Source organism: Salmo trutta, chromosome 13 (assembly GCF_901001165.1).
Source record: "Salmo trutta chromosome 13, fSalTru1.1, whole genome shotgun sequence".
Lineage (NCBI taxonomy): Eukaryota > Metazoa > Chordata > Actinopteri > Salmoniformes > Salmonidae > Salmo > Salmo trutta.
In genome coordinates this window covers 70,117,724-70,141,464 of record NC_042969.1, presented here as the reverse complement: position 1 = coordinate 70,141,464, position 23,741 = coordinate 70,117,724, and the positions used below count along the sequence as shown (strand labels likewise).

The following is a 23,741-nucleotide window of genomic DNA, read 5'->3' as shown; positions in this document are numbered from 1 at the left end:
CTATTTACCACAAGCCACATGCAGGCACGGTCCTCCCTTTCTCCACTCTGTAATCTAAGTTGTGGGTGTCATAGATCACCAACCTTACCCTTCTTCTGTCATAATCACACCCCATATTAAACCCAATCACACTGTCAGTCCACTAAATGGATTGGTCTTATCCTATGATAGACTACCACTGTGTTAGAGGTGGCTGGCGGATGCTTATTAACGCTCAGTGATACTGACCTGCTCTGCCCAGCCTGCCATAATGGGACTCCCAGGCATTGAAACCATATCAGGACCTCATCTTTTAGCAGAGACTCTAGACCCAAGCCAGCATCCCCAGTTAATGGATGGACAGTACATTAGCTATCTTACAGAGCACTGCATAGGCTGTTTAGAGAGGGAGTGAGCACCATTCTCAGTATACTGTATGAAATGTAATCATTTGTAATGTGTAAAACAGAATCATATTCAGTTCAGACTATAGGAGCTTCATGCACCAGGAAATATCCTGTTGAAGTTAAAACATGAATGTTATGCAGTACAGACACACGCACATTGGTTAAGTACAGACACACGCACATTGGTTGTCATAACTAGGACATCTGTCTTTTCTAGGTTTTTAAAACCGCCTGTTTCAGCTGGTGGGCATCTGAAGGATCTGAAGCCCCACCTGCTCACCCAGAGGGAGCTATGTGTGTCTTTGAGTTGGTTTGAAAGTGCAGACAAACTCCGCTCGGTCCATCTAAAATAAAATGCAACATTCCCTCAGTCTTTGCCTTTGATAGATATCAAAGCCCAGGCACAGTCTGACTCTGAGCATGCTCCATCTCATCTCAGACAGCGACCGCTCTCCGCTAGTGCTATCTAACACTACATAGTTACTCAACAACCAGCCGCCTTGGTGAAGACGGTCAAGATGACCGTGCAGTCAGGGACATGGTGTACGCTATACAGTCAGGTCTCGTTTTATTTTATTTCAGAATGCGTTCAGAATCAGAGCCTGTTTTGCTATGTGATGTCGAGGGCCTTGTCTGACAAAAGCCTCTTCAGTGTTTTGCAATATGATACTAAAATAGCTTGATACTGTAGAAATGTGTAACCTAGCCAACAGAGTGGATACTCTAATATGCAGTATAATCAGGTCTTCCAAATGGAGAGAGAGGGGGCATGGAGACCTAATCCAATCACACACAGGCAGAGTGTTACGGTTCGCCTCCATTTGGGCACTCTGCATAATGTGGCCTGTCAGCTTCCAGCAGTTAGACAGAGAGAGAGAGCCTTGGGTTCCAGTCAGGCAGTGTTGGGTTACAGTTCCACAGCCCAAAGAGGAGAGATAGCTGTTGTGCATTCCATACGAAGTCGGGAACATTGACAAGAGTTGAAAACACGCATGAACTGCACATCGCCAAGGCCTCCCCTTCGCTGGGCTGGCAGATCAAACCAGGGCAGAGATCCCAGAACATCTGTGCCGTTGAGAGACAGCAGAGTGGTGACAAAACATCTCCAATCTCCCTCCGGGCCTGCTTGTGATCTGGTAGTTTACCTCACACGGCGAGGGGTGATAGAGACAGAGTGACATACAGCCGTGGTAATCATTTATGCCTTTCTTTGTTATGAAATGCGGAGTGGGGATTTCTATATTTATTCACAGTAGACTGTCTGTCTCTCTGTCTGTCTCTCTGTCTGTGTTTGTCTCTCTCTCTCTTTTCATGTCTTGGTTTTTTCAGACTGTTGCCGTCTTGATCCGAGTAGAGTTTTAGCACTCTAGTCTAGCTCTCCTGCCCTGGGGGCTTTCCCTCTCCCCCTCCCTCCATCTACCCCTCTGTAGCCTGGTAGAGTTGAATTAGATCAGTGCGAGTCATCAGGCACTGTTTAAAGCCATCAAAGAGTGCTCTGTCTTCTGCTGTGGGCCCACTGGCTGCGAGGGGAGAACAGTGAGCCTGTGTGTCTGGGACCCCAGAGACACCCCTCACCCTCCATATACCCCCTCGACCCCCTCCACCCTGGCAGAGCTCAGGGTGACATCACCTCGTCCCTAACCTCTGACCCTTGCCGTTTGACCACCGTGGTGTCGGGGTGACAGTAGACCCTCTGTGTGTCAAGGGAGGACATAATTAGGAGGTCACAGTGGCCACTGATAAGTATTAGCCCCACCCTGTGAGTCCCACCCAGGGTGTGACCGGGTCAGTGAGAATGGCCTCTGAAAGCCCCTTAAAGCCCTTCTACCTTGTCCATGTGTGAGTCATTCATGGATTATATTGCCAAACAAACAACCCTTCGCTTTGAGGCACTTTGACAACACGGAGAATGGAAGCTGGAGCATGTGTTGTTTGTGTACACACGTATCTGACCAAGGCAGGTGCAGCAGCTACCTTATAGTATAATTGATTCTCTCCCAAGTTGATACACTGTCTGTCTGGACAGTGTGTGTGTGTGGCCCTGTGCTCTGTCTCTGACTGCTAGTCTCCCTCTCCTGTGTGACTGACAGATCTGGAATGTGGAGACGTGCCCCTGCTCACTCCAGGGAGTAAAGAGATGATGTCGCAGGCTCTGAAGGACACATTCAGCGGCTTCACAAAGGAACAGCAACGACTGGCCATTCCCAAAGGTAAGGCACTTAAACAAGGGATTACTTTCTCTTTCTGTGTCTTTCTCTCTATTTCTCTTTCTCTCCCTCTGTTTCTTGTTCTACCTCTCACTTTACATGTATTTTTTTAGATTACCCACTGTGACATGTTTCCCTATACACACTCAAAACCTAAACCCCTCCTCTCGGTATGACTAAAGATAGCTAAGTGGTGACATTATATTCAAAATGACAGATTGAGTGTACTGGTTGTCAGACAGACTGTAGGAATCAGAGAAAGCCAGGGTAGAGAGACAGACAAAAATGGTTCATTATGGTTCCTCGATTGAGGCATACCACAGAGCTCATCATTTTGGTATTAGCAGGTCTATATTGGGTTTCCCCAGTCCAGCCCTCCCAGGCAGTCTGCCAATAGCTGGGGTTTCACTGACAGTCTCTTGTTACTGTCACCACGTATCTGCACCACTTCTCCTCTTACCTCTAATAGCAGCAGCAGGTCTAAAATCATGACCCACTGAAACTGCTAATGAAAATGAATGTGCTAGAGAAATGGCTCTGTGGCCTGATAATACCTCATCTCCATTCTAGTTCAGGGGAGTGTAGATTAAACCAGAGGAGTGGAGTGGAGGTATTTTGTGACCATGTATATGACTGTGACCTCAGGTAGCTCTTCAGTGACATGTCCCTCTCTCTCCTCCATGTCCCTCTCAGACCCCAAGCAGTGGACAGAGAGCCACGTGGGAGAGTGGCTGACGTGGACGGTGAACGAGTTCAGCCTGAAGAGTGTGGACTTCCACAAGTTTTGTATGAACGGGGCCAGTCTGTGTGCTTTGGGGAAGGAACGCTTCCTGGATCTAGCGCCTGACTTTGTGGGCGACATTCTCTGGGAACATCTAGAGATGCTTCAGAAAGGTAGGCCCAGGCTGTAGCATGACTGTACTACAGTACCCATAATGCTCCATACAACATATCAATCATGGTTGGGCTCAATTCAAATTGAAGTAATTTAATATTCAGAAATGTCAAAACTTTTTATATAAATACTTTTCAGTTTATTGAGAAGTAATTAAAAAAAGAAATACCTTTTGATATACACTGCTCAAAAAAATAAAGGGAACACTTAAACAACACAATGTAACTCCAAGTCAATCACACTTCTGTGAAATCAAACTGTCCACTTAGGAAGCAACACTGATTGACAATAAATTTCACATGCTGTTGTGCAAATGGAATAGACAACAGGTGGAAATTATAGGCAATTAGCAAGACACCCCCAATAAAGGAGTGGTTCTGCAGGTGGGGATCACAGACCACTTCTCAGTTCCTTTGCTTCCTGCTGATGTTTTGGTCACTTTTGAATGCTGGCGGTGCTTTCACTCTAGTGGTAGCATGAGACGGAGTCTACAACCCACACAAGTGGCTCAGGTAGTGCAGCTCATCCAGGCTGGCACATCAATGCGAGCTGTGGCAAGAAAGTTTGCTGTGTCTGTCAGCGTAGTGTCCAGAGCATGGAGGCGCTACCAGGAGACAGGCCAGTACATCAGGAGACGTGGAGGAGGCCGTAGGGGGGCAACAACCCAGCAGCAGGACCGCTACCACCGCCTTTGTGCAAGGAGGAACAGGAGAAGCACTGCCAGAGCCCTGCAAAATGACCTCCAGCAGGCCACAAAAGTGCATGTGTCTGCTCAAACGGTCAGAAACAGACTCCATGAGGGTGGTATGAGGGCCCGACGTCCACAGGTGGGGGTTGTGCTTACAGCCCAACACCGTGCAGGACGTTTGGCATTTGCCAGAGAACACCAAGATTGGCAAATTGGCCACTGGCGCCCTGTGCTCTTCACAGATGAAAGCAGGTTCACACTGAGCACATGTGACAGACGTGACAGAGTCTGGAGACGCCGTGGAGAACGTTCTGCTGCCTGCAACATCCTCCAGCATGACCGGTTTGGCGGTGGGTCAGTCATGGTGTGGGGTGGCATTTCTTTGGGGGGCCGCACAGCCCTCCATGTGCTCGCCAGAGGTAGCCTGACTGCCATTAGGGACCGAGATGAGATCCTCAGACCCCTTGTGAGACCATATGCTGGTGCGGTTGGCCCTGGGTTCCTCCTAATGCAAGACAATGCTAGACCTCATGTGGCTGGAGTGTGTCAGCAGTTCCTGCAAGAGGAAGGCATTGATGCTATGGACTGGCCCGCCCGTTCCCCAGACCTGAATCCAATTGAGCACATCTGGGACATCATGTCTCGCTCCATCCACCAACGCCACGTTGCACCACAGACTGTCCAGGAGTTGGCGGATGCTTTAGTCCAAGTCTGGGAGGAGATCCCTCAGGAGACCATCCGCCACCTCATCAGGAGCATGCCCAGGCGTTGTAGGGAAGTCATACAGGCACGTGGAGGCCACACACACTACTGAGCCTCATTTTGACTTGCTTTAAGGACATTACATCAAAGTTGGATCAGCCTGTAGTGTGGTTTTCCACTTTAATTTTGAGTGTGACTCCAAATCCAGACCTCCATGGGTTGATTAATTAGATTTCCATTGATTATTTTTGTGTGATTTTGTTGTCAGCACATTCAACTATGTAAATAAAAAAGGTATTTAATAAGATTATTTCTTTCATTCAGATCTAGGATGTGTTGTTTAAGTGTTCCCTTTATTTTTTTGAGCAGTATATTATTAATTTGTGATTTCTCTTTACTTGCTGAATTGACTACCTTCAATGAAAAATTGAGCCCAACCCTGGTATCAATCACAAGCCTCAGAAATGCTTACTATTCCTTTCACATTAGCTGTAGTGTGTATTGAAGCACAGCATTGTCTATCTTTGTGCAAAACGATTTCAAGTGTTAGCGCTGTTAGCATTTACATGGTAATCTGAGACGAAGAGGAAGACCTCCCTTTCCTCCTGGTCATTAATATTTAATCAGCTAGGCCCAACCATACTGGATGCAGTGTGTTTATGGCTATTATAGGATACATGAAATCAATGACGGGGTCAGTGACAGTTGATATCTATTTTTCATGAAGAAGACACAAAGCATTTCCCTGTCAATGGCCTGACCTCTACCTTCCAGGAATCCCACTATACCTCAGACTACTTTGTCAGTAAGTATCACTGAGGGGACTACATCCTATGTACTGTAAATAGTCTGGCTCTAATGCATCAATGGTTTGTTAATCCCTCACTATCTTTCTCTCCTCCTCCCTTTCTCTCCCCCTCTCTCTCTCACTCTCCTCATCCGCCTCCTACTCCTGTGTTTCTCCAGGCTATGGTATTGAACATGCCCAGTGCGTTCCTCCCTCTGAATACTCCGAGCCGGGCTTCATCACAGAGTCCTACCAGACCCTTCACCCAATCAGCTCAGAGGACCTGCTGTCACTCAAGTACGAGAGTGAATACCCCAACGTCATCCTCCGGGACATGCCCCTCAACCCACTTCAGGGGGACTACTTCTCCGTCAAACAGGAGGTGGTCTCCCCCGACAACATGTGTGTGGGCCGCATCAGCAGAGGTGAGGGGTTACACACAAGATAGTGAAGGAAATGGTTGGAAATCAAGGTTTAGTGTAGTGTGGCTGTTACAGCTGCTGTATTTTAGGTGCCCTATCTCAAAGAGGATCAAGATAACTTGGAGCCATTACGTGAGTAGGCCTTTAGTCCATGTCTCAGTTCTGCATAAGACTGAGACTCTGATTCAATAGATATTATTTGTGTGAGTCTTGAGGTCTAGCTAATTGTGTTGGGTTTGTGAACATCACTGTGTGCTGTGATTTTGCTGATGTTCTCCAATCTTGCCCTGCCACTGCATGTACCAGGATAGTAGAAAGGAGGCCCTATAGCTGGCTTGTGGATCAAGCAAACTCGCCTCGAGGAGAAAATAAATACATTTTTGTGTCAATAGTGAGAAGTGAACAAAGCCACACGGTTCATTAGAGCTGTCTGTCCCTATAGCTTTCATGTAAAACAGCTCAAGCGAGGTAACCTTAAAGAACAACCACATTTATTTTCTCTCTCTCAACTTTCTCATCTCTGTTTCTCACATCTCAACCTTGAGGTTGTTCTCAGCAAGGACAGAGAGTGACAAAGTGTCAGAGAGCGTGGGTTTTCTTTCTCATGAACCGCTCTCTTTACTTTATCACATGCACATCTGTTTGCTTTCTCACTGATCGTTTGGAGAAGAATTAACAGTGTGGTTTACATTGATACCAATAAAGCTGGGGTTTTCTTCTCAAATCCCCCAGCTGAACAAATGAATAGGGGGTATCAGGGATTTTACAGTACACAGGACCAATCCAGTGGACTGACTGGGCATTCGCCTCCAAGGTATGTCCAGGCCTCGTACATAATAAATCCCATGGTTTTTGGCAGCGCATTGTGCTTTCTCAATGTGGGAAAGTATTTGTGGCACTACCGAAAACCACACGTGGCTTCAATTTGTGCAATTGAAGATTTCAGCATCAGTCAAGGCACTGGATTATCTTTCATTCTTTAATAGCTCTCAGTTGAAATGCTCCTCTTATCTTTGCCGAGGCCAGAAATAGCAATTCAATTTGTATTGATCTTCTTCCAATTAGACAAAACCAAATGCCAGTTGCGTATGCTAAACTGAGTGTGAAATGAAGGGGCCAAGACCATACATTGCGTTAAACAGAACAAATAAGCTCAGTGAGAGTGTAATTTACTGCCAATGTCTAATGTGTATTCCTGCTATAAATATTGTCCTCTGTCAAATCGTAATGTCCCTGCTCAAAACGATTTACTTTCAGACAATTATATTATCATTCCCTCTCACACTATGAGACAATACAACTAACAGCTTCTGCTCTCTCCCTCTCTGTCTCTCAGGTAAGCTGGGAGGCCAGGACTCGTTTGAGAGCATTGAGAGCTTTGAAAGCTGTGACCGTCTGACCCAGTCCTGGAGCAGCCAGTCTTCCTTCAACAGTCTGCAGCGCGTCCCATCCTACGACAACTTTGACTCCGAGGACTATCCCAACGCCCTACACGGACACAAGCCCAAGGGAACCTTCAAGGACTACGTCAGGGAGCGCTCAGACCTCAGCAAGGACAAACCTGTCATCCCCGCCGCAGCACTCGCAGGATACACAGGTCAGACGAAATTAATAAATAAATGATGTCATCAATAAATCCATCAATCAAATGTATTAATAAAGCCCTTTTACATCAGCAGATGTCACAAAGTGCTTATGCCAGAAACCCAGCTTAAAACCCCAAACAGCAAGCAATGCAAATGTAGAAGCACAGTGGCTAGGAAAAACTCCCTAGAAAGGCTGGAACCTAGGAAGACACCTAGACAGGAACCAGGCTCTGAGGGGTGGCCAGTCCTCTTCTGGCTGTGCCGGGTTGAGATTATAAGAGTACATGGCCATTGAGGCCAGATTGTTCTTCAAGATGATCAAACGTTTATAGATGACCAGCAGGGTCAAGTAATAATCACAGTGCTTGTAGAAGGTGCAAAAGGTCAGCACATCACAAGTAAATGTCAGTTGGCTTTTCATAGCCGAGCATTCAGAGGTCAAGACAGCAGGTGTGGTAGAGCGCGAGATAGAGGGAGAGTCGAAAACAGCATGTCCGGGACAAGGTAGCACGTCTGCTGAACAGACTATTGCAGCATAGATACTGGGGGCTGAGATGCGGGGGTTCGGGGGACACTGTGGCCCTGGCCGACGATACCCCCGGACAGGGCCAACCAGGCAGGATATAACCCCACCCACTTTGCCAAAGCACAGCCCCCACACCACTAGAGGGATATCAGACCACCAACATACTACCCTGAGACAAGGCTGAGTATAGCCCACGAAGATCTCCTGCACCGCACAAGCCCGCGGGGGAGCAAGACCGGAAGATCACGTCAGTGACACAACCCACTCAAGTCGAGTAGAGCGAAAAAAAGCCTGGCACGACGTGACGCACATATCCTAGGGACGGCATGGCAGAGCACTAGTAAGCTAGTGACTCAGCCCGCGTAATAGGGTCAGAGGCAGAAAATCCCAGTGGAGAGAGGGGAGCCGGCCAGGCAGAGACAGCAAGGGTGGTTCGTCATTCCATTGCCTTGCCGTTCACCTTCACACCCATGGGCCAGAATACACTCAATCATAGGACCTACTGAAGAGATGAGTCTTCAGTAAAGACTTAAAGGTTGAGACCGTGTCTGCGTCTCTTACATGGATAGGCAGACTATTCCATGAAAATTGAGCTCTAAGCTCTGCCTTCAGCTGTTTGCTTCGAAATTCTAGGGACATTAAGGAGTCCTGCGTCTTGTGACCATAGCGTACGTGTAGGTATGTATGTATGTATATATAGCAGGACCAAATCGGAGAGATCGGTAGGAGCAAGTCCATGTAATGCTTTGTAGGTTAGCATTAAAACATTGAAATCAGCCCTAGCCTTAACAGGAAGCCAGTGTAGAACGGCTAGCACTGGAGTAATATGATAAAAAGAATTGTCAAGATTCTAGCAGCCGTATTTAGCACTAACTGAAGTTTATTTAGTTCTTTATCCGGGTAGAGCTTTGCAGTAGTCTAATCTAGAAGTGACAAAGGTATGAATTAGCTTTTCTGCATTGTTTTGGACAAAACGTTTCACATTTTTGCAATGTTACGAAGATGGAAAAAAACCTCCCTTTGAAATATTCTTTATTATGTTCTTCAAACGAGAGAGCAGGGTCCAGAGTAACGCCAAGGACCTTCACAGGTTTATTTGAGATGACTGTACAATCATCAATATTAATTGTCAGATCAAACAGCAGATCTCTTTGTTTCTTGGGACCTAGATCTAGCATCTCGGTTTTGTCCAAGTTTAAAAGTAAAACTTTTGCTGCCATCCACTTCCTTATGTCTGAAACACAGGTTTCCAGGGTAGGCCATTTTTGGGCTTCACAATGTTTCATCAAAATGTACAGCTGTGTGTCGTCCGCATAGCAGTGAAAGTCAACATTGTGTTTCTGAATGACATCACCAAGAGGCAGAATATATAGTGAAAGCAATAGTGGTCCTAAAACGGAACCTTGAGGAACACCAAAACTTGCAATTGATTTGTCAGAGGACAAATCATCCACAGAGATCAATTGATATCTTTCCGACAGATAAGACCTAAACCAAGGAAGAACTTTTCTGTGTAGACCAATTAGTGTTTCCAATCTCTCCAAAAGAATATGGTGATCGATGGTATCAAAAGCGGCACTAAGGTCTAGGAGCACGAGGACAGATGCAGAGCCTAGGTCTGATGCCATTTAAAGGTAATTTACCACCTTCACGAGTGTAGTCTCAGTATTTTGATGGGGTCTAAAACCAGACTGAAGCGTTTTGTATACATTATTTGTCTTCAGTAAGACAGCTTTTACATTTTTTGTGGAGGGGAATGAAAGATTCGATATAGGCCAATAATTTTTTACATTTTCCGGGTCAAGGTTTGGCTTTTTCAAAAGAGGCTTCATTACTGCCATGGTTAGTGAGTACACATCCGGAGGATAGGGAGACGTTTATTATGTTCTAAATAGGAGGGCCAAGCACATGAAGTAGCTCTTTCAGTGGTCTAGTTGGAATAGGGTCCAGTATGCAGCTGGAAGGTTTAGAGACCATGACTATTTGTGTGAATGTGTCAACAGATACAGGATTAAAAAACTTGAGTATCTCCAGTGATCCTAGGTCCTGGCAGTTCTGTGCCGATTCAGGACAACTGAGATTTGGAGAAATACACAGATTCAAAGAGGAGTCCTTAATTTTCTTTCTAATGATCATTATCTTTTTGTCGAAGAAGTTCATGAATTCATCACTGCTGAAGTAAAGTAAAAGCCATCCTGTCTTGGGGAATGCTGCTTTTTAGTTAGCTTTGCAACAATATGAAAAGTACATTTTGGATTGTTCTTATTCTCCTCAATTAGATTGGAAAAATAGGCTGATCGAGCAGCAGTGAGGGCTCTTCGATATTGCACAGTACTGTCTTTTCAAGCTAGTCGGTAGACTTCCAGTTTGGTGGAGCACCATTTCCATTCTAATTTTCTGGAAGCTTGCTTCAGGGCTTGGGTATTTTATGAATACCAGGGAGCTAATTTCTTTTGACAAATGTTTTTAGTTTTTAGGGGTGAGACTGCATCTAGGGTATAATGCAAGGTTAAATCTAGATCCTCAGTTAGGTGGTTAACTGATTTTTGTACACCAACATCCTTGGGTAGGAGGAGGGAGCATGGAAGGACTTCTTTGAATTTTTGGGTTGTCCGAGAATTTATAGTGCAGTTTTTGATAATCCTTAGTTGGGGTCTGAGCAGATTATTGGTTGCCATTGCAAATGTAATAAAATGGTGGTACGATAATCACGGATTATAAGATTTTTTTTTTTAGATACAAAATATTTATTCCACGGGACAAAACTAGATCCAGGCTATGAACGTTGCAATGCGTAGGTCCGGAGAGATGTTGGACAAAACCCACTGAGTCGATGATGGCTCTGAAAGCCTTCTGGAGTGGGTCTGTGGAATTTTCCATGTGTATATTGAAATCACCAAAAAATGGAATATTATCTGCCATGACTACAAGGTCCGATAGGAATTCAGGGAACTCAGAGAGGAAAGCTGTATACGGCCCAGGAGGTCTGTAAAAAGTAGCTATAAAAAGTGATTGATTAGGCTGCATAGATTTCATAACTAAAAGCTCAAAATAATGAAAACACAGTATTTTATTTATTCTTTGTTGAAATTTGCTGTCGTAAATGTTAGCAACACCTCCGTCTTTGTACAATGCGCGGGGGATATGGTCACTAGTGTAACTAGGAGGAGGGGCCTCATTTAACAAAGTAAATTCATCAGGCTTGAGCCATGTTTGAGTCAGGCAAATCACATCAAGGTTATGATCAGTGATTAGTTAATTGACTATGGTGATTGCTAAGGTGAAAACCGCCATGTTTAGTTTTGCCAAACATAGATCGAGGCACAGAGACGGTCTCAGTGGGGATAGCTAAGCTGACTACACTGACTGTGCAAGTGGCAGACTCCACTAAGCTGTCAGGCTGGGTAGCAGCCTGCTGCTTGGCCTGCACCCTATCTCATCATGAAGCTAGAGGAGTTAGAGCCCTCTCTATATTGATAGATAAGATGACTAAATGCAGGTTACAGTTTGAAAAATGTGCGATCAGTATGGCCAAACGTTCATCCCTCTTACTTCTTACAGGCGTTTTTATGCCACCCAACAGGGCCCTATGTTACATGTTTGCCAGGCAGTTGCAGCAGTTGTACATTTTTTTTATTTTACCTTTATTTAACTAAGCAAGTCAGTTAAGAACAAATTCTTATTTTAAATGACGGCCTAGGAACAGTAGGTTAACTGCCTTGTTCAGGGGCAGAACAGCAGATTTGTACCTTGACAGCTCGGGGATTCAATCTTGCAACCTTTCGGTAACTAGTCCAACGCTCTAACCACTAGGCTACGCTGCTGCTGCTGTACTACATACTGTAACTGGGTCTCCGTAACTGGCAGCACAGCTTCTGGCTGAGAGCGTTTATATACACTCCTCTATATCAGCCTCTGTGGCACTGCAGGCCCAGAGTCATGTACTTACAGGAAACACTTGCTCTCAGCCTCTTCTCTTCCTTCTCTCTATCTCGCGTTGTCTTGCACTTCTGACTTTTTCATCTGCACCGTTTTATCTGTGGCCGCATCTCAACCTATTTTCCAGGTCGTCTTGGCAACCCGGGTGCAAACACAAAACGATACCTGCCCTGTGCACTTAACACTTGAGTAGATTTATCTGTTCATCTGTTATAGCCCCTTTCTTTCTACCTGATGAAAAAAACTACTCTATCTTCTATTTAAACAGAAAGAAACACATTTTAGAAGTAAAAAAAAAGATCCAAGGTCTGGCACATTCTATTTTAGTATTCTTTTTGAGGTTTTCAGTTCATTGCTACTTAAATCCCTATTCACCATTTGACATTTTGGAACCTATACAGAAAAACCACATGATTTCACATGTGGAAAATCACATGATTTCACATGAAATTTCACTTGAAATAATTTGAAAACGTGTTTTTGGAACACATCACATGTGAACACGTGAAATTCATGTGGTCTTTCCGTAAGGGAGGGGAATTCTCCGTGTTTCAAAGTAGAGCACATATACAGTATATATAAAGTGTATTCAGAAAGTATTCAGACCCCTTGACGTTTTCCATATTTTGTTACGTTACAGCCTTATTCTAAAATGGATTTAAAAAAAAAATCCCCTCATGAATCTACACGCAATAACCCATAATGACAAAGCGAGAAAAGGTTTTTAGAAATTTTTGTGCATTTATTACAAATTGTGTTTTTACAACTTGATTGGAGTCCACCTGGGGTAAATTTAATTGATTGAACATGATTTGGAAAGGCTGTCTATATAAGGTCCAACAATTGATAGTCCATGTCAAAGCAAAAACCAAGCCATGAGGTCGGAGGGAATTGTCCATAGAGCTCCGAGACAGGATTGTGTCGAGGCACAGATTTGGGGAAGGGTACCAAAACATTTCTGCAGCATTGAAGGTCCCCAAGAACACAGTGGCCTCCATCATTCTTAATTGGAAGACGTTTGGAACCACCAAGACTCTTCCTAGAGCTGGCCGCCCGGGCCAAGCTGAGCAATTAGGGGAGAATGGCCTTGCTTAGGGAGGTGACCAAGAAGCCGATGGTCACTCTAACAGAGCTCCAGTGTTCCTCTGTGGAGATGGGAGAACCTTCCAGAAGGACAACCATCTCTGCAGCACTCCACCAATCAGGCCTTTATAATAGAGTGGCCAGACAGAAGCCACTCCTCAGTAAAAGGCACATGACAGCCTGCTTGGAGTTTGCCAAAAGGCACATAAAGGACTCTCAGACCATGAGAAACAAGATTCTCTGGTCTGATGAAACCAAGATTGAACTCTTTGGCCTGAATGCCAAGCGTCACGTCTGGAGGAAACCTGGCACCATCCCTATGGTGAAGCATGGTGGTGGCAGCATCATGCTGTGGGGATGTTTTTCAGCGGCAGGGACTGGGAGACTAGTCAGGACCGAGAAAAAGAGCAAAGTACAGAGAGATCCTTGATGAAATCCTGCTCCAGAGCGCCCTGGACTTCAGATTGGGGCGAAGGTTCCCCTTCCAACAGGACAATGACGCTAAACACACAGCCAAGACAACACAGGAGTGGCTTCGGGACAAGTCTCTGAATGTCCTTGAGTGGCCCATCCAGAGCCCGGACTTGAACCCAATCAGACATCTCTGGAAAGACCTGAAAATAGCTGTGCTGCAACACTCCCCATCCAACCTGACAGAGCTTGAGAGGATCTGCAGAGAGAATGGGATGACGTTAATTCACTAGAAACACTAGTCCTTTGGGGACTTTCTCCCCTCTGTATTAAATTGCAGTCACAAGGTCACTAGTAGGGGAGAAGGGAAGTGCCAGAACACACACTGTATGTCACTGACAACGTATACTTCAGATTGCATTAAGCATTGCCTACAATTGGCATCTCAAGGTAATTTTTGATCTGCAAGGTTGTCTGTACTAATCAATTATGTAAATTACCTAATTGCATACCTACAGAGACGTACATTAGATGTAAATTAGAAATGTAAGATAACGTGAAAGATAGATATAAACAATTGGCATGCCCTCATTGAAGCCTTTGACATTAGTAATATAGTGCCAGCTGTGGTAAAGATGTAGAATCTTAATTTGATCCACCCTGTTGAAGGAGAACTTTCCTGCAATGGTTTTAAAAGGCTTCTGAAATTTGTAATTTCCACTTAGAAATTTCATGCTTGATTTTCCCTAATGAAAAATGTATCATCCCCTACAAAAATGTCCATTAATTATAATCCACATAATAATTCACATTTCCTGTTGCTGCAGGATTATTTTCCTGCTGTAGTTAACTGACTCAAATTAAGATCCTACATCTGTAGGCTATTTGCTGCATGTCACCATTCACGCATTTCTGTAAAGTAATTCACATCCCTATATGTACAATGATTTAGCATTAGTTACAAAGCTACCGTAGACTCATGTTCAGAGGCTAATGCATGTTCACATATTTTCATTGGAGTCAGAATACTTTCTCAGAGCTTTTAGTCATGCAGAACTAAAGAGAAGAAAAGAAACATAAGACTTCAATATGCCTATGTCTAGCTGGCAACAACCATTGTTATTAACTGTTATCAACCTGTATCCTGTCCAGCAGCCAAGAGAAAGATCACCCCCATTACGCCACCAAGCAACAAATGCATTTTCTTACTATGTGAAAAATAGAGAAAATCTGCCAAAAAAGAGTAAGACGTGTATGTAGTATCTCAATAGCTGTTGATGAAAACGTATTTTGGCTTCCTGTCCCAGTAGCCGTGCACTGACAGGCACACACACGGTTCTCTGTCACACACAGTGATGAGTTGGTGTGATAAAGAAGGTGTGAGATAAGTGAGGCTCAGTCAGCCGTCAACTCAGAGGTTGACTGTGTTTCTCATCACCAATCACACTTCTGTCAGCTCTTGGGATGCTGCAGGCAGTCAGCCACAGTGCCTTGGACAATTACAGCTTCCTCCTCCTATCTATCTATCTCTCTCTCTCTCTCTCTCTCTCTCTCTCCCTCCGTCTCTCTCTCTCTCTCTCTCTCTCTCTCTCTCTCTCTCTCTCTCTCTCTGTCCACCCTGCATAGGCTACAGTCTCATCTGTAAAGCCTAAGGGCAGATCCTAAACAGTACTATGAATGCCAACCCCCCACCCTTTCTCCACCGTATATGTTTTTTCAATGAGGCCCATTGTGCTTGGGGGTTTTTAACATATTTTTTGAGTTTTTTTGGGGGGGTCGCCAACATTTTCGTGTGAGCGCTCGAGGGGTTTGGAAACGGGCACTGTTGTATCATCCTTATGTGGGCCCACTGTTACAGTAGCGGGATTTTTGGAATGTGACTTGATCTGGAGGATTATTTGCTGAAGTTTGGGTATTGCGTCTTTGCATTTATGTTCGTAACTGAATGAAGAGGGTAGAAGGCCTGGATTGAAAATGACTTATTTTGCTTTCAAGTGTTCAACCCACGGTCCCATTTCTCTGAAAGCTTTGGTTTGTGTTGTATAAGGGTGCGTTTATGAGCCAGTTCTGGGAGGTAACAGCTCCGCTCTGCTACAGCTTTGCTAAGCAGCCGCTGCATAGGCAGGTGTGATTTGAACTGAGTGGGGTTTTCTGTCTGTACAGAAAACCACAAGATCAAAGAGTACCAACGCTTTGTTTTTCTCTTCTGCTACTCTTTTTCTTTTCAAAACACATGTAATAACCCCAGCAGTTCTGGTTGTCACATTTAGGCCATTTGTTAAGTCTACATATATATATATATATATATATATATATATATATATTTATTCAAATTGTAGGTAAATGCATTAAACTGCTTTTATAGTATATTGCATTATCAGTGCATACCTGAACATTACAGAAAGCAAGCAACATTTATTTACCAATTAGATTAAATGTAATATTTCTAATGGCTGATCTCTGGGAATCTACACTACACACACACACACACACACACACACACACACACACACACACACACACACACACACACACACACACACACACACACAGCCAAGGCCTCACATGAAGACCCCCTCTTTTTTTAAACCACAGTGATTTCATTGCCATGGAATTCATACAGTCAGACAAAAATATGCTGTGAGCTCCAGATACTGCAGAGGGAAAAGTGTACACAAAGGGATTCATGATGAATGGGACCCTTGTCTGTGAAAACACTGATTTCTCTCCACTATCGTGCCTTGTGCACGTCTGATTTAGAATTGAATATTTGTCTTTTTATAGTAGGAAATGAATGACCCTAAGATGAGTAGTTAATGAGAAACATGAGGAAAACAGTCAGTCACAGATATGCTGTGTTTGCATGTGGCTGATGATGACATGTTCTGTAATACTGATCTGTATTATACTGAAAACAAGACTCCTCTCTCTCAATGTTCTAACCTTGTTCTCGTCTCTCTCCCTTATCCTGGTTCTGCTCTGCAGGCAGTGGCCCCATCCAGTTGTGGCAGTTTCTGCTGGAGCTTCTGACGGACAAATCCTGTCAGTCCTTCATCAGCTGGACGGGAGACGGCTGGGAGTTCAAGCTGTCCGACCCTGACGAGGTGAGAGGTCATGACCCCCCCCACCTCTGACCTTACATGGCATGGGGGCCCTAAACAGTTAGACAGATGAGGTTGATGTCTTTTTAATGTGATGCCAACAACACTGTCATTTGCCTCACTTAGACTTTAGTGGTATCAGGTACATTTAGCTACATTAAATATTGATCCATGTCAAGAGAAGACATGTACACGATAACATTGTATTGTGAGGTCAGTGCAGAGCTCTGTCTCAAGTTTGATACACAGTGTAACAGGGTGCCTTTTCCCTCTGTGACTCAGGTGGCTCGGAGGTGGGGGAAGAGGAAAAACAAGCCCAAGATGAATTACGAAAAGCTGAGCCGAGGCCTGCGCTACTACTACGACAAGAACATCATCCACAAGACATCAGGGAAGCGCTACGTCTACCGCTTTGTCTGTGACTTAAAAAGCCTGCTGGGATACACCCCCGAGGAGCTCCACGCCATGCTGGACGTCAAGCCTGATGCGGACGAGTGAAAACAGAGGGATGAGAGAAGAGAAGAAGAAGAGGAGAGTAAAGGAGCCAAGGGGACTGGGGCTCAGAGATTGATATTTACCGTCCGGTAAAAGGGGGCGTCCATTTTGGGACCAAACATGTTAATTCTTAACACCTAAACTGTGGTCTGTATCATTTTGAGCTGTTGTCATGCGATGTTCAGAAAAGAAGCACTATGCCAAATGTGCAAATTCATAATATGTTGCATTTGAGATAGATACAGGTATTACTTAGTAACTCAAGGCACAAGGAAAGCTATCAATTAGAATAGAATGGCCATTTAGCCTAAGTAGGACAAAATAACTGTCATTGAGGAAGAGGGCCAAGAGACAGTGAAGGAATCATTTTAGGGAAGGACATTGCATGGATGGAGAGTTCCTTCTATGGAATTTGTTGCCAAATTAAAAATGGAAAGTAGTGGAAATAGGTCACTGTTTCTATGCCACTGCACACAATAGGCATTGGGTAGAGTTCTCAGCTTGGACCAAAAAAGTATTTTTATTTTTACTGTTCTTTCAGAAGCATAATGTTTGTGCCGGTATTATCGTTGAGATTGTACTGTTGAGTCTCAGTCCGACCAGGGTTCCCCCATTTAGTTTTTTTTATGCTGATGAAGCTATTCTGAAACCAAACATTGCACCATTTAAGGCTAAGTTAGTCCTGTCTCCTCTCTGCGAAAGCCCAATAACTGAAACATGCTGATTTGGTTATACAGATGACACTAGACACTGGCCTTTTTACTCATTTTCATAGGTTGGATGGAGAGTAACTTACTCATACCAAGAGTGGTTGATAGACAACTGAAAGTAACCGTTGCTTTAAAACTGACGCATTCACCTTTGCACATTTGCCGCTTCACTATAGAAATATACTGTCTGCCACCAGGACTGCAGATTGCATACATTACTGTCCTGCCACCAGTAATACAAGTCCTTAGACACCCTTTCTGTGGTGAGTTTTGAAAGTATTTGGACACAAAAGAGTCAAACGTGCCCAATCTGTATATTAAGTGTTTCCATGCCCCCATTTTAGCATTGTTTTAGACGAGAACAAAGAGGGAGGGACCTGTTGTCGACAGATTGAATTGCGAGCCATGTACATGACGGATTGTTTTTGTCGGAAAGCGTAGGAATGTAGAGTGTACTGTATTTTTGTGTGTTATGTGGTGTTCTCTGAATGAAGGGAAGCTGCCATTGCTAGGTAAGGTATATCAAGGTGCATGATGGTAGTAGGATGAAAAGATAAGGGTTCGAAGCAAGGAGTATAAACTTTGGATGACTGTTTGAAGAAGAGGACTGGGTGGCTTTGGGAGGGAACCGTGGAGTTGTGGAGTTGTGAAGTTAAAGAGAATGATCATCATTATGGCATGAGGATGAGATTAATGCTTGTGCCATTGCACAGCTTGGAGTATTTTGTTAACTGAAGTGTTTGTATAGATGCTCCCTTTCACCACTGTCGGAGGAGGTAGAGATCTATAGGAAACAGGACTACCATAACAGTTGGGCTAAAGGACTACTTGGAGAGATTGTGGCATTATATGCTATTTTCTTACCATGCTTTGTACATGCTTTTATATTGTTTCTAAGACAAAAGGACATCCCATTCAGTATATGGAATGGATAAATGAAATTATATGCCCTGAATACTGTATGTACTTGTGCAGCTTGCTGAAGATCCACAGTAGTTTTGCTGGTTGTCATCAGTGGGAACATGACTGTACGCAGGCATTATGGGAAAAGCCGAAGTCAAGAAATATCATCTTAAAATACAAATGTTATTGTTTACAGTGGCTGAATGTTACCCATATTGATGAAAATAGGTTTTGAAATGTCTATTTGTACAGATTGTATTTCATAACGCTTTATTAAGACCCAGATTAAACAAATAAGCAAGAGACAAAGCAGGAATAATAACCAAACCCATGTGAGGTCTGGGCGATAGATAGCGCTTTGGGTTTGTCCACCATCTTGGAGGACAGGGACCGTTATTCCCTCACGTTCAAAGTGTTGTTTCTGCTTTGATCTTTTGATTTGTTGGAAAGCACTCAGCGTTAGGACTCAGCAAAGAGATTTGGCTGGACTGACTGTAGTTCCCCTTGAGATTATAGGAAAGCGATTTCTTTCCATATTAGTTACTTTTTAGTTGGGCAACTGACCACAGAGTTGGTACTTCAAGTGTCAGTCAGCATAAACACACACACACCCACACACACACACATGTAATTGTGTAGAGAAGATTGAATTCTCTTGAACAAATCAATCCACCCAATCTCTGTGGTTCCGTCCTTTATGCACGCTACATTTCCAGGATTCACATCACTGTTTGATTATTACTGTTCAGATGTTTTTACTTCAAAGAATGTTTTTTTTTATGTTAGGACAACTGTTCAGATATTTAAATATATGCTTAAGTTGTTGTTGACGATGCCTTCCAGCTCCAAGCCAGTCACCATTTTGAGTAGATCAGAATATAATATCTTTGTCTGTTTAAATGGAACATATACTGTGTCTGTTTGGACTTCAAAATCAAGTTTGTTTCAGTAAATGTCATTCATATACATTAAGTTGTAGACACAAGTATTGCACAGCTATTTCTAAATGGACTAAATACATACATACACAGATACCTTGCCATATTACCATATCTCAAACTGCTCCATTAGGAAACCTGTTTTGTTATGGATGGTGTTGTTTTTTGTATATTTTATAGCGTTTCTGTATTTTTGTTAATGAGATACTTTTTATGTATTTAGTTCACAAACATTTGAATATTTTTCAATAATTTATATTTTATAAAAGAAAAAGACACAGACAGCTGGTGCTTTCATGGGAAATAAAGGTAGCACAGGAAAAAATGTAGCGATTTTCTTTCGATATAGAGAATAGACCTTTCTGTTAAAGAAAAAGGCTGATGCTGGCCCATCATTGATTTCTGCTGGAAAGTTTTATAAACTGAAGCTTCTATTTCTTAATGTACTTTAAAAAAATTATGTCATAAAAAATATATGTGAACAAATATTTCATACTTTTGTGTGTATTGTGTGGTTATTTCTTCTAATATTACCAGAGTAAAAAAGGCTTTTGAAACATTACATCTATACTGTAACATAGAGTACATTGAGCTCTTAACATGAAAGAAATCAGAAATTGCAGTCTTACTTGGCTTCCTGGCCTTGACTACATGCCAAAAGAAAGGTTAGTCAGCTCTTTGTAAACACAATAAAAGTAGATACAGAATTTTCTCCTGTACATATTATTATCCTCAAAATATTTCTGTGTACTGATTTTAATAACTACCTGGACATATACTGGACGAATACATCTAGTCCTATTCACATCACACATTGCATATTAATAACTCACGTCCAAAACCTGCCTGAGCAAGTCAGTATCTCACTCAACCATGATAACACTTAAGACTGTTTACACAGGCAGCCCATTTCTGATCTTGTTCCTACTAATTGGTCTTATGACCAATAAAATCAGATATTTTCACATTAGATCTTATTCAGAGCTGATCTGATTGGTTAAAAGACCAATTAGTGAAACAAAAGATCAGAATTGGGCTGCCTGTGTAAATGCAGCCGAATATAGGACATCTTCAATGTGCAGATCAATAGTATGTGTTGGTCTCAGTTTAGGCCTGGTGGCAGATCAAGGTCCCCTCTGAAAGGCATGCTGGGACGTCGCTGGTGGGTACCTGGTTAACGAGCCTGTCACTTCCACGGTGATGGGTGACGTCAAGCAGAAGCAGGCACACTGGGCCAATTCATGTGTTTGTAACCCTAGGGTCCTAGCAATTCCACTTCAGATAAAAACCATACAGGCCATGGCCCGCTCCCCAGCAGCTGCCCTGGCCGACACAGCACAGCTGTCTGGCTCCTCTAGAACAGCACACTGGACAAAAGGCCAAGGACCAGTCCCAATACAGACTAATGTCTTCATCCCACAGTCACAGAATGATCTCAACCAAACTAAGCTTTATCAGTTATTGGCATAAATATGTACATTTTTATATTCCTTTACTGGGATGATAATGTATAACGGCTTGGTGTCACATCATGAGATGTCACATCAGAACAGATGCTAGACCTTGAAATCCGTACCATACTTAAGACGTATTGTACATCAAAAACCAAGTAGGAAGATCCTTGCTGAGATGTTCAATAGCGTGCAATATGCTCATGGTTCAAATAAGCTGTAGGGAAGAAGCTTAGGTTAGAACTTTAGTATTAAAACTATAGTCTCAGACTCCTTAACAATGGTATCATTTTTACTGGGACTTGGATGCAACTGTAATGAGGTCTGTGTGTAGCTTGTGTAGAGGAGTCAGGCGCAGGACAGCAGATATGAGTAAATAAATGTAATTTACTCAAAATAGGCAAATACAGTACAGTAAAGCAAGCCCACATAACAGACCGTATAACATACAAACAATCACTCACAAAAAAACCATGGGGGAACAGAGGGTTAAATAATGAACAAGTAACTGGGGAAGTGAAACCAGGTGTGTAAAACAAAGACAAAACAAATGGAAAATGAAAAGTGGATCGGCGATGGCTATAAGGCCGGTGACGTCGACCGCCGAACGCCGCCCGAACAGGGAGAGGGACTGACTTCGGCGGAAGTTGTAACAGTACCCCCTCTTGATGCGCGGCTCCAGCTGCGCGCCGACACCGACGTCGGGGACGACCCGAAGGACGAGGTGCAGGGCGATCCGGGTGGAGATGGTGGAACTCCCGCAGCAACGAAGGGTCCAGGACGTCCTCCACCGGCACCCAGCTTCTCTCCTCCGGACCGTACCACTTCCACTCCACGAGGTACTGAAGGCCCCTCGCCCGACGCCTCGAGTCCAGGATGGCTCGAACAGCATACGCCGGGGCCCCCTCGATGTCCAGAGGGGTTGGAGGAACCTCCCGCACCTCAGATTCCTGGAGTGGACCGGCCACTCCCGGCCTGAGGAGAGACACATGGAACCAGGGATTAATACGGTAATCTGGGGGAAGCTGTAACCTGTAGCCTCACGGCCCATTGCAGATGCACATGAGCAGCGTCCCAGGTCTCCACCGAGCGCTTAAACCATTCGTCCACCGCAGGAGCTTCGATCTGGCTCTGATGCCAAGGTACCAGAATCGGCTGATACCCCAGTATGCACTGGAAAGAGAAGAGGTTAGTGGAGGAGTGGCGGATTGAGTTTTAGGCCATCTCTGCCCAGGGGATGAACGCTTCCCGCTCCCCCGGCCGAAACCTACCCACATCCTGGTTTACTCTCTCAACCTGCCCGTTACTCTCGGGGTGAAAACCTGAGGTGGGGCTGACCGACACCCCCAGACGTTCCATGAATGTCCTCCATACTCTGGGCGTGAACTGGGGACCCCAATCAGAGACTATGTCCTCAGGCACCCCGTAGTGCCGGAAGACGTGAGTGAACAGGGCCTCCGCAGTCTGTAGGGCCGTAGGGAGACCGGGCAAAGGGAGGAGACGGCAGAAAACTGATCCACAACGACCAGGGTCATGGTGTTGCCCTGTGAGGGAGGAAGATCCGTCAGGAAGTCCACCGACAGGTGCGACCACGGCCATTGTGGAATGGTGAGGGGTTGTAACTTCCCTCTGGGCAGGTTTCCTGGGAGCCATGCACTGGGCGCACACCGAGCAGGAAGAAACATAAACCCTCACGTTCTTGGCCAAGGTGGACCACCAGTACTTCCCACTAAGGCAACGCACCGTCCGACCGATGCCAGGATGACCAGAGGAGAGTGACGTGTGGGCCCAATAGATCAAACTGTCGCGGACAGCAGACGGAACGTACAGACGCCCAGCTGGATACTGGGGAGGAATGGGCTCTGCACGTAACGCCCGCTCGATGTCCGCATCCAACTCCCACACCACCGGTGCCACCAGGCAAGAGGCCGGAAGTATGGGAGTATGATCCATGGACCGCTCCTCTGTGTCATACATCCGGGACAGTGCGTCTGCCTTAGCATTCTGGGAACCTGGTCGGTAGGACAGAGTGAAAACAAAACGGGTAAAGAACATGGCCCACCTTGCCCGGATGTACTCCAGATTGCGGTGGTCAGTCCAGATGAGAAAAGGGTGTTTAGCCCCCTCAAGCCAATGTCTCCACGCCTTCAGAGCCTTGACAACAGCCAACAGCTCCCGGTCCCCCACATCCTAGCTTCGCTCCACCGGGCTGAGCATCTTCGAAAAGAAAGCACAGGGGCGAAGCTTCGGTGGCGTGCCCGAGCGCTGAGAGAGCACGGCTCCTATCCCAGCCTCGGACGCGTCCAACTCCACTATGAACTCCAAAGAGGGATCTGGATGAGCCAGCACAGGAGCCGAGGTAAACAAAGCCTTCAGGTGACCAAAAGCCCTGTCCGCCTCAGCCGACCACTGCAGCCGACCGGTCCCCCTTTCAGCAGTGAGGTAATGGGAGCCTCTACCTGACCAAAACCCCAGATAAACAACCGGTAGTAGTCAGCCAATTACGCACGG

The 23,741-nt window shown here is 44.7% G+C and overlaps 1 protein-coding gene across 3 annotated transcripts in view; it reads left to right on the top strand.

Moving 5' to 3' along the window:
• Positions 1 to 20,274, top strand: part of LOC115206445 (protein c-ets-1-B) — a 43,592-nt gene extending 23,318 nt beyond the window's left edge. For all 3 annotated transcript variants that reach the window (XM_029773462.1, XM_029773463.1, XM_029773464.1), the window contains 7 exons: positions 2,477 to 2,596; positions 3,287 to 3,487; positions 5,606 to 5,683; positions 5,845 to 6,090; positions 7,424 to 7,684; positions 16,618 to 16,736; positions 17,016 to 20,274. In XM_029773462.1, coding sequence (XP_029629322.1) covers positions 2,477 to 2,596; positions 3,287 to 3,487; positions 5,606 to 5,683; positions 5,845 to 6,090; positions 7,424 to 7,684; positions 16,618 to 16,736; positions 17,016 to 17,231 — 1,241 coding nt within the window. In that variant the 3' untranslated portion in view covers positions 17,232 to 20,274. The remainder of the gene's footprint in view (positions 1 to 2,476; positions 2,597 to 3,286; positions 3,488 to 5,605; positions 5,684 to 5,844; positions 6,091 to 7,423; positions 7,685 to 16,617; positions 16,737 to 17,015) is intronic.
• Positions 20,275 to 23,741: the final 3,467 nt, after the last annotated feature.